Source organism: Tachypleus tridentatus, chromosome 5, assembly GCF_004210375.1.
Source record: "Tachypleus tridentatus isolate NWPU-2018 chromosome 5, ASM421037v1, whole genome shotgun sequence".
In the NCBI taxonomy this organism is placed as follows: domain Eukaryota; kingdom Metazoa; phylum Arthropoda; class Merostomata; order Xiphosura; family Limulidae; genus Tachypleus; species Tachypleus tridentatus.
In genome coordinates this window covers 14421837-14438704 of record NC_134829.1, presented here as the reverse complement: position 1 = coordinate 14438704, position 16868 = coordinate 14421837, and the positions used below count along the sequence as shown (strand labels likewise).

At 36.5% G+C, this 16868-nt stretch overlaps 2 protein-coding genes and 1 long non-coding RNA gene across 16 annotated transcripts in view; 2 read left to right on the top strand and 1 right to left on the bottom strand.

Moving 5' to 3' along the window:
• Window positions 1-5203, top strand: part of LOC143250575 (protein arginine N-methyltransferase 6-like) — a 62869-nt gene extending 57666 nt beyond the window's left edge. For all 12 annotated transcript variants that reach the window (XM_076501353.1, XM_076501352.1, XM_076501351.1 and 9 more), the window contains one exon: window positions 4943-5203. In XM_076501353.1, coding sequence (XP_076357468.1) covers window positions 4943-5024 — 82 coding nt within the window. In that variant the 3' untranslated portion in view covers window positions 5025-5203. The remainder of the gene's footprint in view (window positions 1-4942) is intronic.
• LOC143250573 (prestin-like) overlaps window positions 5025-16868 on the top strand; it is a 91511-nt gene continuing 79667 nt past the window's right edge. The window contains exon 1 of one of the 3 annotated variants that reach the window (XM_076501341.1): window positions 5025-5043. Coding sequence is in view for 1 of the 3 variants with exons in the window: in XM_076501339.1 (XP_076357454.1) it covers window positions 11248-11253 (6 nt within the window). In the remaining 2 variants the exon portion in view is untranslated. Of the gene's footprint in view, window positions 5044-11097; window positions 11254-16868 lie in introns of those variants that run through there. The other 2 variants (XM_076501340.1, XM_076501339.1) reach the window with 2 other exon arrangements.
• On the bottom strand, window positions 11099-14140 carry LOC143250577 (uncharacterized). Its single transcript, XR_013028247.1, has 2 exons — window positions 13854-14140; window positions 11099-11431 (listed from the first exon to the last, which is right to left on the bottom strand). It is a non-coding gene; the product is annotated as an uncharacterized LOC143250577 (long non-coding RNA).

The following is a 16868-nucleotide window of genomic DNA, read 5'->3' as shown; positions in this document are numbered from 1 at the left end:
TCTCAGATGTTTCCAGTGTCAGCAGTTTGGTCACTTGAAGATGTCATGTCATGGTTCCTTGACGTGTACTCGTTGTGGTGGCAAGGACCTTGATGCTTATGAGTGTGAAACGGACCTTCATTACATCAACTGCAATGGCTCTCACCTGTCCTACTTTCGTTCTTGCCCTAAATGATTGGAAGAAAAAGAGGTGCAGCGTTTGAGTACAATTCATAACATTACTTATCCTGAGGTTCGAAATTTGCTGTCCACTACTTCATCTCAGACGTATGCTGCTGCACTTTGTTCCACTACTACAGTGGGAGTGCAGACGGATCTCTCCATGCCTACAGAAGAATCATTCTTAAGCCACATGAGAAGTCTTTTGACCTCCATGGTTAAGGAAGTTGAATAAACGTCAATACCCATCTCTGTCCCTACCATTCATTCCAGCAAACCTCCAGACCCACTTCCTTTGGTTATGGGTCCAGGCATTTCCTTGGATACATCTTTTTTTCCCACCCCAAGATAAAAACTGATCATTTGTTCACGTCCTCAGTTGCTGGAATCTTCTTCCAATAGCAGAGACCTGCCCAATTGACCCAGGGCAGGATCCATGGGGGTCAAAAACAGAAGGGCTCTTCATCTAATTTGTCTACATACAAGTAAACAAGACCACTTAGATACAATGGAACTATTGAGGTTTACGTTTTTATTTAGATTACATCAAAGCACTGATTGTTTCTTACCATCCTGTAGGTCCTTCCTTTCATGAAACATTTCTGAAAGCTGCCAGTACAGTCACCTTTTGGCAGTTTTCTTTGTATAGAAATGGCAGGTTGTATGGTGGACGAGTGCATGGAGGGGTGGCACTGTTGGCCATAGCCATCTGTGTTTCCTTAGGTCATACCATCACTGTTTGCTCTCTCTACCTGTCTCCTGAGGAGAGACCTATGATCAATCAGACCTTGATGCTCTTGTTTAACAGTTTCCGTCTCGCTTTATAATCCTGAGGGAATTTAATGGACAGAATCCCCTCTGGGGGGTGCTGATATTGATGAAAGGGGTTGCTCTGTAGAGGGTATTCTCTCAGATCACAACTTTTCTCTTTTCAGTACAGGTTTTTATTCTTATTTTCATGCACCTAGTCAGTTCTTTACTACTATTGATCTCCAGATTTGTTCCCCTTCACTGTTCTCCCACTTTTCATGGAGGGTTGACAGTAATCCAGGAGGCAGTGATCATTTCCTATAATTTTGAGAGAGACTGGCCATGGTTGATGCCACCCAACCTGCGTGTCCCAGTGGAAAGTGGATCAAGCCAACTAGCCCTCTTTCACTGCTCTTGCAGAACTTGATTCTTCAATTGTCTGTAAGCTATCAATAGATGAATGCGTGGCAGCAGTGACTGACTGTATTATATAGGCAGCTGCTCAATATATTCCTAAAACATATACACATTTTCCATGATATCCTCATCTGTGGTGGAATCCTGCCTGCCACACAGCATGGAAGGCTTAAAAACAGGACTGGAATACTTTCTGTAGGTATCCCACACTCGAACTGCATTGCTCTCCAGTGGGCCTATGCACATGCTTGACAGGTAAGATGTCAAAGCCAAAAGTAATCTTGGATTAAATTTGCAATCAGCATTTCTTTTACCACCAGTTCCAAAGTCATATGGGACAAGATTCGAAAGGTCAGTGGGCAATTTAATTCTGTCCCCCTCTAGATCTTGCTCTCTGATAGCCAGGTAGTAGCTGATACCTGAAACATCTCCGATACTCTAGGTGAAAGCTTTTGCCGGGTATCTAGCACTTCTTCTTCTCCCTCCACCTTCTTAGCCATCAAGACTAGGGCAGAACAATCACCTCTTTCCTTTTGAGCTGATTGTCTTTATGACTATAATTGTCCCTTTACACTGGTGGAACTCAAGCTGGCCCTTCATCAGTCTGGCAGTACATCGGTCAGACCTAATGATTTACACTATGAAATGCTGTGCCATCTATCTCCTGCTTCTCTTGCTATTCTTCTGTTTGTTTTTAAGCAGATCTGGCAGGAGAAAGACTTTCCTGGTGCATGGTGCCAGGCTATTATCCTATCTTTTTCTAAGCCTGGGAAGGATCCCAAGCTTCCTTCAAACTACTATCCAATTGCTTTTACGAGCTGTTTCTATAAGACCTTAGAGAGGATGGTTAGTGCTTATCTTATTTGGTTCTTCCAATCAAACGTCCTCCTCTCACCCACCCAGTGTGAGTTCTGACAACAATTCTCAACCATGAACCACTTGGTTCTACTTGAAACGTCAATTATAGAAGCCTCTCTCAAATGATAACATCTTGTATCAATATTCTTTGACATTGAGAAGGCTTATGATACAACAGGGAGGTATGGTATTTTGCGAGATCTCCATATATATGGATTATGTGGCCATTTTTATTAAAATTTTTTAATGGGCAGGCGATTCCAAGTTTGTGTGGGTTGAATATTTTCTTGTTCTTTTCTACAGGAACTTGGAGTCCATCAGGGCTGTCTTTTAAGTGTCACACTTTTCAGTATAAAGATTAATGCCATCACTGAACCACTCCCTCTTACTGTTGCAAATGGGCTCTATGTCGACGACTTCCACATCTCATGTCTGTCATCGAACATGAGGTATTTTGAGCAGCAGCTGTGGACTGCCTTTAATCATTTACCGAAGTGGACCACAGCAAACAATTTTAACTTCTCCCTCTCTAAAACCATTTGGATGCACTTTTGCTGTCAATGGGGTATTTATCCTGATACTGAACTCAAAACTAGACTATGGGTCTCTGATCTATGGCTCTGCCAGGACCTCAGTCTTGAAGATTCTAAACCCTGTTCATCATCAGGGACTTCAGCTGTGCACCAGGGCTTTCTGCACTTTCCCAGTCCAAAGCTTGCACACAGTGTTGTGAACCTCCTCTGTTTGTAACTGTTTTTACTGTATGCTTCAAAACTTCGTTCCTTACCAAAGCATCCCATTTGGGGTTGTGTTTTCCTTCTTCAGTTGGCCATGTTTTTTCAGAACAGATGATCTGCCATTGCTCCTTTTGGCCTTTGAATCCAGGTGCAGTTGGATGAATTAGGTTTGTCTTTGGATAGCATTGCTGTATCCACTGGCCAGCCCATCCCACCATGGCTTTTTACAGTCCCTAATTGTGACCTATCTTTAAGTCATCTGAGAAAAGCAGACACCTCTGATTGGAAAATCTGGCTTTTATTTGCTGAACATCTTTTTAACCATCCTTCCATTCTTTCCATACAGATGGTTTTGAAATCTGTGGGTTCTGCCATGGTATGTTGTGGTTCGGTGGTTGTGCAGAGAATCCCCTCTACAGTTTCTGTATTCACTGCTGAACTGTATGCCATTTCTTTTGCCCTGGATCACATAGAAGCTAAGCAGTACTCAAATTGCACTATTTATACTGACTCTCCTAGTTCTCTACTAGCCCTGGAATCTCTTTGTCTTAGTTCACACTCTGTTCTTGCCAGTATTCAAAACCGACTGGCCCATTTCTCTTTAACATCTACTTCTATCCAATTTATTTGGATACCAAGCCACGATGGTATTCATGGGAATGAGCTTGCTGACACTGCAGCTAAATTTATCTGCTCTGGCACTATCAGTGCTCTGCCTGTTCCATACATGGACTATGGTCCTGTATTCAAGGCTCAGCTCTGTGCCAATTGGCAGTCAACTTAAATTGAGCAACGTGAAAACAAGCTTTTCAAGATGAAAACCTTCTATTGGACTTTGGCCGTCTTGTTTCCTTAAGGATCGGAAAGAGAAAGTTGTCCAAGCAACACTGTGCATTGGTCAGTTTTTTAACTCATTGTTTTCTTTTATCTGGGACTGATGCACCAATGTGTTGTCTGTGCAACACTTAGGTCACAATAGCCCTCATTTTATCATCATGCCATCATTACGATTCTCAATGACGACACTATTTTAGACAAATTTTGTCCAAAGATTTATCCCTGACATTGAACAGTGTTATTGGCAATGGTGATACTGTCTACCTTACAAATGTTTTTAGTTTTTTTAAATGGTATTGGCCTTTTTAATGCTATTTAAGTTTTTAATTCATAAATTACACTTTGTTTTTTAACATGATTCCTGTTTTACAAATTAAAGTAAAATTAGTTCAGTATGAAATTAAAAAATGGCTGTGACGTCAAATAACTCGAAACCAGAGCTGGAAAGGCCAACTTCAGGTGTGAATTGCTGATGTTTGAACTTACCTGTTAGTCATCCTGGCAAGTTAAAATAATTAAAATTATGCTACAGAAAGTCTTTTAAAACTTCTTTTACTTTACTTTCTCTCTTACTGCTGTAAACTAATTTAAAAATTGGATTTAACAGTATTTAAGTTTTTAATTTAAAAATTAGATTGTTTTGTTTTACATTGATTCCTTTTTACGAATATTAATAATTTTACTTTACTTTTAATTTTTTTTACCGATTGGTTGGTATAGGTAGCCATGTTGCTTTGTGCCATAAAATGCTAAACAACCAACTAACCTTAATATAAAATTTCATAAGAGGACATACTGGTCAAGCTACTGGATGTGCCACCTATGTATGTCTGTACAATTATATTATCGAAACAGATATTCTTGTAGACGAGATAAGTTATGGAAAGCAACAGGTAGGAGCTGTATGCTTGGGATATGACATTCTTTTGAAGTGGAACACTAACTGTAAGGCTATTGTTAAGATGCAAGGTAATGAGATAGATGAATAGAGGAGGAAGAGTGAATGAAAGGTAAGGTTCTAAAATAATTTCATCATAACATACTCAGCCTATGTATAAACATTTTTGGCATGGTTTCACAAAATAAAACACTGTGAACATTGTATGTCTTTCAATTAACAGTGTGATTATTCCTGATGAATTTAATTTTGCTGATGCTTAATTAATAACATTTATTTCTTCTAGATTCTTGGATATCAAACTAAACTACCAAAAGGATGAAAGCATTGCTCATTCTCTTATTTTTAAAATGGATGATCTACCATAAATAATGTGTGAATACTGTTGTAAGTATATGTAAAAGCAATTAAAAGTGATCCACTCTAAAAGTATGACTGACATTATAAAACATAAATAATAACATTATATAACAGCAACTTAAACTGATTATTAGAAAATGAAAATGAAGAAAATAAATGATTTTATATTGATGCCAAGATATGAAAATGAATGTGGTGTTTTGATAATTATATGATTTTGTTTATAAAATATAATTAATTTGATAAACACTTTTTCCCTAGAAAAATGCTTTCTTACCAACTATGAGAACTCTCTGTATTATGTTTCATAAAATTCAGTTGTCAGTAAATAATCACAGGTTTCATTATAATGAAAGAAATGCACATCAGTTAAAACTGTTTTCATAGTTTGAAGTTGAGCATAAAATAGCATGTTTGGTATTCACATAAAGGCCTTCTGAAACAGTGCTAATTTTACCGAAAAACAAGTAACTTGTGTGTTAAGAGTGACTAGGCATATCCCTAACTATAAACTATTTTAATACTTTATGTTTAAACTTTTGATACAGAAAAATAGAAAAATTTAGTTTAATAATAATAAAATTTTAAAAGAAAAACATAGTAATTGCAGCAAGTTTCAACTTGTTATACAACTAGAGCATTTCTTTATTTTGAAAGGCTATATTTTTTGTCATTAAATTGCTTGTTTTGTTCATCTCTAGTGATTAAGGTCACTATGGATGAATTAAATGACAAAAGGTGTAAAGGAATGTGTAATTTATGATACTTTATGTTTGGGTGTGTTGCAGGCCTAACATTTTAAGACCCTTAGTTTGGCAGAGAAGCAAAACATGTTATAGATTGAAGAGATGATCCTTGTAACCAATCAGTAAAACTGGCATACAGTTCTACTGACTGTTAATGCAGATTTTATGTAACAGAATTAAACAAGGTTTTGCACTGGACTGCTTCACATTGAGGTTGAAATTTTCTTGTGTCTTTATTTGTGGCTGCTGTTAAAATGTATACTTCTTATATTTGAAGCTTACATTACATGGAATATTAATATTGTTATTTTTAAGGTTTACATTTACTGTGACTGTAACTACATAACCCTTTTTCTGTCAGATATTTACACTGATGACAACATATAGACTTTATACTTTTGTTTGAGATCATGGTTGTACTTATACAAAATGCTATGCTTGAGTAATTTCAGTTGAGTTTTACTCTTTATTGTAACTATAGTAAAACTGTCTTTTCTACTTAGCTACTTTTTGTTGATATACCCACTTGGGTATTTTCATACAAGGTTATTTTCTCATGACTATAGTTAACACTACCTGTTATACTTGAGCACATTCAATTGAGGTTCACACTTTCCCATAGCTATGACTACACAGCCTAGTATACTTGAGTAATTTCAGTTGAGGTTCACACTTTCTTGTAGCTTTAGATAAATTATTCTGTATTAATAATAACTTCTGAATAAAAGTACAGTGTATAACAGTAACATGTCAACCACGTTATACCTGCTGTATATATTTCCAACGAAGTATTTTGCTAAAAAACCAAGGTTTTTTCAGACCATCTAGGATACGACATCCATAATAGTAGTTGAGACGCTTTTTACTTTAACAAATTATGTAATAACAACTGCTCCAGTGTGAACCATATTAGGTTATTGGAGTGTGTTTTTCAACGATCCTGATGTGCTATATCGGAATTAGTGTGAAAATTATTTAACAGTGTATTATTTATTTATTTTACTAGCATATTATTTAATATTTTGATAAATAATTATTGAGAAGAACTGGTGAACCTGTTTAATAGTATCAAACTCACGTAGAACTATGTACGATTAATTTCAGTAAAGCAAAGAATTCATTTGTACTTAAGTTTTAGTTGATCTTTTAGAAATCATTTTTAAAACCTTTCAATAGCTCAGTGGTAAATATGCAGTCCTATAACGCTAAAAACCTAGTTTCGATATCCGTATCGATAAGCTTTGTGCTTATCTACCTAAGTTCCCCGCTGGTACAGCGGTAAGTCTACGGATTTACGACGCTAAAATCAGGAGTTCGATTCCCCTCGATGGACTCAGCAGATAGCCCTATGTGGTTTTGTTATCAAAACACACACACCAACATAAAGTTCAAAATATAATGATTTTTGTTTTACAAAACTGTTAGTCCTGTTTGTAAATATGTAAATTTTGTCACATTGAGAAAGAACATTGTTCATACGAATTTGATATTAACATGGACCTTTTTTTACTTGTCAGTTTGTGAGAAGAACATGACTCCCATTTTAAGATGCCTTTAGATTATAGTGACAATGTACGGGTGTATAATATTTCGAAACCTTATCAGTTAAGGACGGTATTTATTATATATCTTTCCTTCCAAATGAGGAAACTACTGTATGTGTATTTGGACAAACATCTGTTCGTGTTCTGCGAAATAAAAGGGGAGGGGGAGGTAATTTGCTAAAGTACCTAGACAGAGACAGCCTGTTGTTTATAGTACTTGTTGTCAGAAGAAAACAGAAGATGCCGATAACTGTCAGCTGGATTCACACACACGGCACTTTCTTTTTACATAAACAGTACTTAAAAGCTATAATTGTCTTTACCAATTGTTTTGATGAAAAGCAGTAAAAATTATTACACGTTACACTGCATCAGAACAATAAATAGTTATACAGGCACGTTGTGGGTTAATTAAAACAGTTAATTAAAAGTCCGTGTCAGTGATGTCGAGAAACCCACTTGTTGAGAAATGTATATGCCTTTGTGAACCTGACGATGACCGAAGAAGGTCGAAACGTTGTTCGCTCTTCTATGTAAAAAATATTTTCTCAACCCAAACGAGCCGTTTTTGTATATACAAAAGTCCGTGTGTTTATTGCTCCGCCAACAGTTTTAAAACTGGTATATTCTCAGGCAAAGTGCAAAAACTGCTTGTCGGAACGGAAGATGTCAAATACACACAAAATTCAACTCAACAAGTACTCTCTTCCCACTAAACATCACATTAAAAGAAAACAATTCAAACTTATCGTAATGTAACGCTACTTCTACGGTTAAAATGATTTCGTAAGCTTTGAGAGAGCACAGAGTTCACGGCCGTCTGTTGTAATTCAGTCAGACTTGTGTACTCGGAGAGGGGGGGAACATGAATTGAAAAAATTAAGTAACTGTTTCGAATTCGTTCGCACGGCTAATAGCATGGCTAACTATAGTCGGGTAATTATTTCTGAACGTGTTTTTTGTTTGAATCATCCATTTTTAATGATAGTTCATAGTAAAACCGTAAAAAATACATTTACCTTGGTTATAACAAGTCCATTTTTTAAACCAGCTCATGCTATGTTATTTATTATAGTCGTCGTTAAGTTACTTTTCGGCACCCAAGCATGCACACCTTGTCTAACCTACATTACTAAATAAGTTTTTTACAGTAAAACATGTAAAGTTCCCCATTGTTTCGACTATCTATCTGCTTTCTCTAATTTTTCACTACAAAATTAGGGACAGCTGGTGCAGAGAGCTCTCGTGTAGCTTTGCGCGAACTTCAAACCAAACCGACTTTGTTAACCTTGATACAAAAGCAGCGGAATAAATGTTTATAACGTATTGGGAGTATGTGAAAATGAATCTTACTGAGACTTCTATTGTAGAAATGAACCTTACCACAACGACTTATTGAAATACAAAAGTAGTGGGTGAAATGGTCTACAGCACATAACTAATTGCCAAAGTTTTCCGCTAATTATTTTTGTCTTTGATAATTTGTTTTATTAAAGCTATTAAATAAGTAATTTCTTCCTTTTTCACACTATATTTACATATTGGAACATCATTTATAAGGCCCGGCATAGCCAGGTGGTTAAGCCACTCAACTTGTACTCCGAGGGTCGCGGGTTCGAATCCCCGTTCACACCAAACATGCTTGCCCTTTCAGCCGGGCCCGGCATGGCCTAGCGCGTAAGGCGTGCGACTCGTAATCCGAGGGTCGCGGGTTCGCGCCCGCGTCGCGCTAAACATGCTCGCCCTCCCAGCCGTGGGGGTGTATAATGTGACGGTCAATCCCACTATTCGTTGGTAAAGAGTAGCCCAAGAGTTGGCGGTGGGTGGTGATGACTAGCTGCCTTCCCTCTAGCCTTACACTGCTAAATTAGGGACGGCTAGCACAGATAGCCCTCGAGTAGCTTTGTGCGAAATTCCCAAACAAACAAACAAACAAACAAACCTTTCAGCCGATGGGGGGCGTTATAATGTGACGCTTAATTCCACTATTCGTTGGTAAAGAGTGGTCCAAGAGTTGGTGGTAGGTGTTGATGACTAGGTGCCTTCCCTCTAGTCTTACACTGCTAAATTAGGGACGGCTAGTCAGATAGTCCTCGTATAAGTCGAGCGCCTTAACCACTTGGTCACGCAGGGCATAAGGTTAAAGTTTATCACCAAAACTTTCGATGTCATTGTAAACACGATAATCAAACTTGTATGGAAATTACACACGAAAAATAGCTTTATTATGATCGATGATGTATTTCTATGCATTTTAGCAACAGTTTTGACAGATTAAGACAATTATACCTAATAGAATAATTTAAACACTACAAGTGACGACGTAAATCATTAGTTGGATTAAAATAAAGTTGAAACGCTATAGGAAGCAGTTGTTCTTTCCGATGATTACGCTGTAGCACATAAAACCACTTTTTGTAAAAAAAAATTCTTGCCAGATCATCAAAAATCTGTACCTGTTCAATCCACTAAAGTTGAATATTCTTTTAAAAAAAAATTCAGCTCCTCTGGTTCGAAATCATTAGACAGTGAGGATGAAACTTCATTAGAAAACAGGTTTCGACACCCGTGCTGGGTAGAATACACATAACCCTTGTTGTAATTTTGTGCCTTACTACAAACAAACTGTTATTTGATATATTTATTCTGATTCTAATGTTATTTTCTTTTGTAATCAGGCTTATTCGGAACTTTACTGCAACTTCCGAAGTTGTATATGTGATTTGTTTCTAGGATGTATACAACATGTCTGTATACTTCCTTTCTCAAACAAAATCTACGGTGCCTAATACTAAACGTGTACTACTAGAAAAAAAAATGTTAATATTGCGTTCAATAATAGTAAAAAGATAATGGAAATTATTTCCGATAATACTAAAGCTTTAGTTATTATTGATAAATCTCCTTATCAGAGTTACACCTTCTTATCTAAGTGATAAACATTGGTATTTAAGATTTCAAATTTTTAAACTCATCGACACTACTAACCCTAAGTTTAATTTCAAGATATTTTTAGTAGCACTTTTATATTCGAAATTCGTTCCCTTTTGTAAACGATGACATACTGAGAGTATTTTCTGGTAGTTAAAGTTAAACAATTCTATAATATCATTATCAAACAACAGTTTTGTAACTTGATCGTGGGCTGACTTGCAGGTAGGCTAAGTGGGCTGTTTCGGCATAGCCGTTGGAGTTTCGACTGATACCACCTACTGTTACATGAAATATTAATTTGAAGTGAGGATGCAGTGGGCAAATGGAGCACACAGGTTCTAATTCGAGGGTTTACAGTTAAAACAAAGAGGTTTGGTTTGTTTTGTATTTCGTGCAAAGCTACACGGGCCGCCCCTAATTTAGCAGTGTAAGACTGGAGGGAAAGCAGATTCTCATCACCACACATCGCCGACTCTTGAGCTACTATTTTACAAACGAATAGTGGGACTGGTCAAAACATTATAACGTCCTCACGGCTGAAGGGACGAGCATGTTTGGTGCGACGAGGATTCGAACCCGCGACCCTCAGATTACAAGTCGAATGCCTTAACCCACCTGGCCACGCCGAGCCCCACGGATTGTAATACAACAAAAACTAGAAAACTAAGAAAAATTAAAACAAAAATGAACATTAATACTTTTTTCCATTACATTAAACTTTTACTAGCCATTCATTCGTGTAAGGCGGTGATGACCTTCAACTTTGTGCAATATTCTTTCGGGTGTGGGTGGTAGATGCACGTCACATGGTCGCTTACGTTCAAATTTCTGTACGCCGAGCACCCGAAGTTTTCCACATTTTTCACGTCACTCCCGTAATTTCACCAACCAGGTTTATCTCTTTTTTTTTTTCCCTTCGTGTATATTCTCTAGTAAGTTTTATAGATATCCATGCATACTGCTACTAGGTGGGGAAAGTCATATTTGCCTTCTTCCCAGGTTACTTCATGAAGGTAGGTGGTACACCACTCTATATGTCCTAGATATTCTTCCTTTAGTATTTTCTTCGGGACTAGGGCTTTATAACAATAATTCTCAGTTCAACTGCTCTTGCAATCTAGGACAGTTAATTCTTTTATGAAATATTTATCCACCATCAGAAACCCTTCTATTATTGCTGTCTTGCTTTCCCTGTAAACATAACACTTAATTGAGTGTAATAGTTTTACTTGGCTGCAGTGTTCTTTAACATAGTTTCAACTATTTCTTGTCACGATATATTGGGTTATGATCAGTTTTTAAGTTACTTGGATTTCGTCATTGGCCCCCCGCTAGTACACCGATAAGTTTACGGATTTACAACACTAAAATCAGGGAATTCCCCTCGGTGGGCTCAGCAGATAGCCCGATGTGGCTTTGCTATAAAAACACACACACATTTCGTCACGGACTAACGGTATTATAAACGTTCGCTCACTTCACTGCTTCATACGCACTTCACACTTCGGTTTGTCACTTAACACTTTTCTGTTCATGTTGTCTTCCATTTGAGGAACACTGTCACACTTTATAGCCTGTTTTGCTGTTGTTTGTTTATTAATTAACTGTTTCATAGTATCAGTCACAACTTCTGTTATTGTCTGCAAATAATTAATATTGTCTTTACATAGTGGTTTTTGAATTTTCCTTTCTTGATTTTGGAACTTTTAATTTTTTATTCAATAACCCTATTTATTTTTCTGATAATTTTGATCTACAAGTCTACTTTAGAATTAGCTAGCCTCTTCGAGTGGTTAATACTAATTTAATTTTGACATCAAGCTACTATAAATCAATCTACATCTTAATTAGATGGGTTATCATCACATAATTCAACCACTTCAGTGGCCTCTGAATAAAACAACTCTCTATTTCTGTCTGGCACTGTTCTGGTTTTATTTTTGAATTTGTACAGCCCATCTAATTTCCGAAATGTCATTAAACCCAATTTTTCACGTATTGTGTATAACATTATACTTACTGTTATCACTACCAAGCAAAATGTTATCATTACTGAATTAGTCAACTTCTATTTATCTAACCTACTTCCTTTTGCTGTATTTCTCAAGTGGTCTATATGCTGTTGAAATTCCTTGATAATTAACCCTACTCTCGAACTGGGCAAGTTTTGAACTTCATCTAATATTTTTGACAGTCCTTTAAGACCTGAATCTACGTTTATGTTCTGAATTAATTGTGACTCTTTTATAGTCAATAGCCCTTGACATTCAGGGAATATTTAACGGAATTCCTGTATATTTAGGTTTATTTCTAAAACTAGAGGGTAATGTGATTCCTTGGCTATGAACAGAACAATTTCTAGCCAATCTAATATATCCATTATTCTTTAATTTAATTACCTCAGTTCGATAATCAAACTGATTTATATTTGATTTAGGGCGTGTTATTGATAAGGTAAATTCATCTTTTACATGAAATAACCAAGTTCCTGGGGTCTTTGTCTTATAGAAGTAAAATGGTTTAGAGATAATTATTCTCTTTTTACATAATTCAGCTATCTTTAATTCCTGCAAATGTTGCATAACTACAAGCTGTGATGGGTACTGAATAAATTCCTGAACTAGGGTCACATACTCTAATGGGTCCTTCTATAGATTTAGTGTATCTTCTTTTGTCATTTCCACGTAAATACGTTGGTCACTTGACACTGCAAGGTATGAGTTGTTATTTTCTGCAGTTAGAGTTAATGAATGGTTTAATAATAATGGTAAAGGTGCAATTTTATATAATTTAAACATTCTATCAGTTGCTTTCAAAGGTGTCTCTATAAACGTTCTTAGCATATCCCTTACTGTGGCTGTCTTCATATCAGCCCATGTATAATGCATGTAAGTCTCTTCACTACGTGCAGGAGTTACAAATTGTAGGTGTGGAAGTAATTTCCTTTCAATTTCATCTAACACCTCTAATTTACTTGGAGGTATAAAGTATGAACTCAACTTTCTGTCTGCAACTACATACAATGTAGCTAACTCAGTCCTACTATTTCCAAGTATAAATGATAATTGTTGTAAGTTATTCTGAATTCTAGAATTGAAAGCAAACATTTCAATTCCTGCCTCATGAAGCTCAGTCTGTCTTATTCCAGTAGGTATCAAAGTGTTAGTAATATTTACTAGTTATCTAGACACTTTTCTAATTTCCTGATCATGTAACTCCAGTGTCTGATTTAATGAATTCAGTATTGTCGCTTGTTCACCTATTAAATGAATTATTTCTTAAGATATCCGTCTGTGATATTCTACTTATTTAATTCACGTAAATCGTCTGTGGTTGCGGTTTCGAACAGAAATTTTAAGACATTCCCACCTGTGTCTATTAAACCATGCTTTTGTCGGGGCTAATTTGAAAACGAAACGTTATTCTTAATATCTCTTAACTCAAATAATGAATCATCTATCTCAAGATATCGTCTGACTAATGACTTATAATTCTTAATTAATCCTTCTTGTAAAATGTTAATCAAACGTAGAATAGTTGTTCTTTGGTTTGTCATGTGGAATGATGTCATGTTTTCTGAATTACTATTGTCAAAACTAACACGAGTACTTACGTTAAACGATTTCTCGATTGATAATAATTCTTTTCGTAATCGAACTAGCAACCACACGTACTGCGGAAATGGTATATCTTCAACAATTATCCACTTATCTCCCGATCATATGAAGTTTCCTTCTTCAAGAAAATCATACCCATCTTATTTCTTACTGGTACTATCCTCACGTTCTGTCCAGGCACATTTCTGATCATCCATAGTATAATGATCCTGGTAAACCTGCGGATATGTGTACCACTAATACACACAGAGATAACTATATATAACAATAATAAACACATAAAATACATATACAAGACATATACAACAACGTTTATACGTGTCCTATTTTAAAATTATTAAATTCTAATTACAATTATGCAAATAGCTTAACATTGTTAAAAGCTTCTAACACATTACATTTTTCGTTCGAACTGATGTTAACTTTGTAAATACAGTGGTGCCTCGGTTCTCGAACTTAATCCGTTCCAGAAGGTTGTTCGAAAATCAAATCAATTTTTCCCATAAGAAATACTATAAATTAAATTAATCTGTTACAGACCTCCAAAAATTACGCATTATGAAGCATTTGAAGAAATAATATTGCTTATTTATACCTGTATAATAATACTTACATCATAAAAGTCAACCACAAAAACTATAAACACAATAAAAAAACAATAAATGAAAATTTAACTGCGCTTCATCTGTGCTGAGGAAAGCTGATGGCGTAAGTGAAAGGTGGTGAGAAACATGGAGAGTAGGAGGGTTATTATTGTTTGGAAGGGGAGTCACCTTCTATAAAAATGTCAGGTAACTCTTCTTTTGGGGTTCTTTCTCTTTTTCTGTCTTTTTGCACTGCTACAACCTACTTGAGACTCACTGAACCTATTTCTCACTAAAAACTTATCTAATGAGGTTTGTTTCTGCCTGGCACCCTCCCCATGTCTCACCACACTATGTATGCCACTTCACTTACTAAATTTTTCAAACCACCCCCTACTAGCCTTAAAGGCATCACTTGTATCAGCACTTGTTCCAGGGGTGCTTTTCAGGAGGTCAGCATACAACTGCTTTGCTTTCTCACAAAGGATGGTCCCAGAAATGCTGTCACCAGCTAACTGTTTTTCGTTTACCCAAATCAGCAACAGTTTTTCTACCTCTTCCATTGTTTGTGGTTTTTGTTTCTAAGCACTGTCATTCCTTTTGCAACATCAGCTCCTTTGATGACCTCTTTATTTTTCAGTATGGCGCAGACTGTAGACTTCGCCATACCAAACTGTGTTGCAAGGTCAGACACGCGAACACCACTCTCATATTTTGTTATGAGATTTTTTTCACCTCTATTGTGGCTCTAACAACTTTTCTTTTTGGTTTGCTGCTTTCGTTATCATTCTTTGCCCCCATGGTGGCTTATTTAATAAGAATATTTAGAAAAAACAACAACAACAAAAGAAAAACGTTCACAGTAGATTTTAGTGAGGGTGTGGACTGAGCGACAGGTGCGGGTAAAATGTTTTGGGCAACCTTGGCGTGGGCCAAAAATGGTCGAATGGTCGTTCGGATCATCAGTCGGGTTATTTCGGGGGTTCGGGCCACAACAGCTTGGTTCGACAACCGAGACATTTTTTTTTCAAACAATATGTTCGAAAATCGAATTATTCGAGAAGGGAGTCGTTCGAGAACCGAGATACCTCTGTATTATTTTTGGGGCTATGTACAACTACTTGTGGATGGAATCTCACTCGTCTCATTGCAGGAGTAAGGTTCACTTCTGGTTAAGTTGATACAGGATCACGTGATCTAAGGTTGTAATCTTGGTTTACTATATCAGTTTGCGTCGTTATAGGAGTAATTGGCATAGTATCTTCATCTGCTGAGATGTTGACGTCATCAGACACGTTACTTGTCAAGTCATCCATGTCAACTTTTCTGTCATGTAATATTAGCGTCCTCTAACTCAGAGTTTTCTATCTCGGCTTTGTTTATCTCTTAATCATCATAAGACAAATCAAGTTCATTTGAACCATCAGATTCTACTTCGACATTTTCTTTCTTGTCAACATTCTGCTTTTCGTCAGTCATATAGTTATATTGATAGGGTTTACTTTTCTTAAGTTTCTTCAACTTATTAACACGTACTAATTATTTTCTTTTTCCACAGATTTATTGAATTTAAACATTAACTGGGCTTGTTTGTCTAAGTACTGTTTTGGTAATAACTAAGTCCATAGTTTTGCTAATTTCTTAGTGTTTCCCTTTCTAACAGTACTTATCTCCTAAGGTTATCCCTGGGCCAGACGGTTAAGGCACTCGACTCGTAATCCGAGGGTCTCGGTTTCTAATCTCCATCATACCAAACATGCTCGTCCTTTCAGCTGTTGGAACGTTATAATGTTATGGTCAATCCCACTATTCGTTGGTGAAAGAGTAGCTCAAGAGTTGGCGGTGGGCGGTAATGACTAGTTGCCTTCCCTCTAGTCTTACACTTCTAAACTAGGGACGGCTAGCGCAGATAGCCCTCGTGTAACTTTGCGTGAATTTCAAAGAAAAAAATGTTATCTCACTCATTTTTGCCGTTTTATTCACTTGTTTCTCCCTATGTTCAGCATCTTTAGTTAAATGCTTACCAGCTAATTCAAATGCTAACTGCATCCGCTGTAACAGCTCAACTTTGTAATCATAATCTATTGCATGATTAAATCTTTTAAGAGTCATTATTTTCTGCATAGGCAGCATTACATCCCTACCATGTAATAAAAAAGAATGAACTTTCCTGAGTAGATTCATTTTCAGCACTTCTATATGCTAACAGTAATAACGGAACCTGTTCATCCCAGGTTTTCTGATCTTTCTCACAATATTGTTAGATCATTTCCAACAAAGTTCTATTAAATCTTCAAACTAATCCGTTACCAGCTGGATGAAAGCAGTTGTTTCAATTTTCTTGACACCTAACATCTGACGAATGTCTTTTATTAACTTAGAAACGAAGTTATTGCCTCTGTCTTTTAGTAAGCACTGGCGTACACC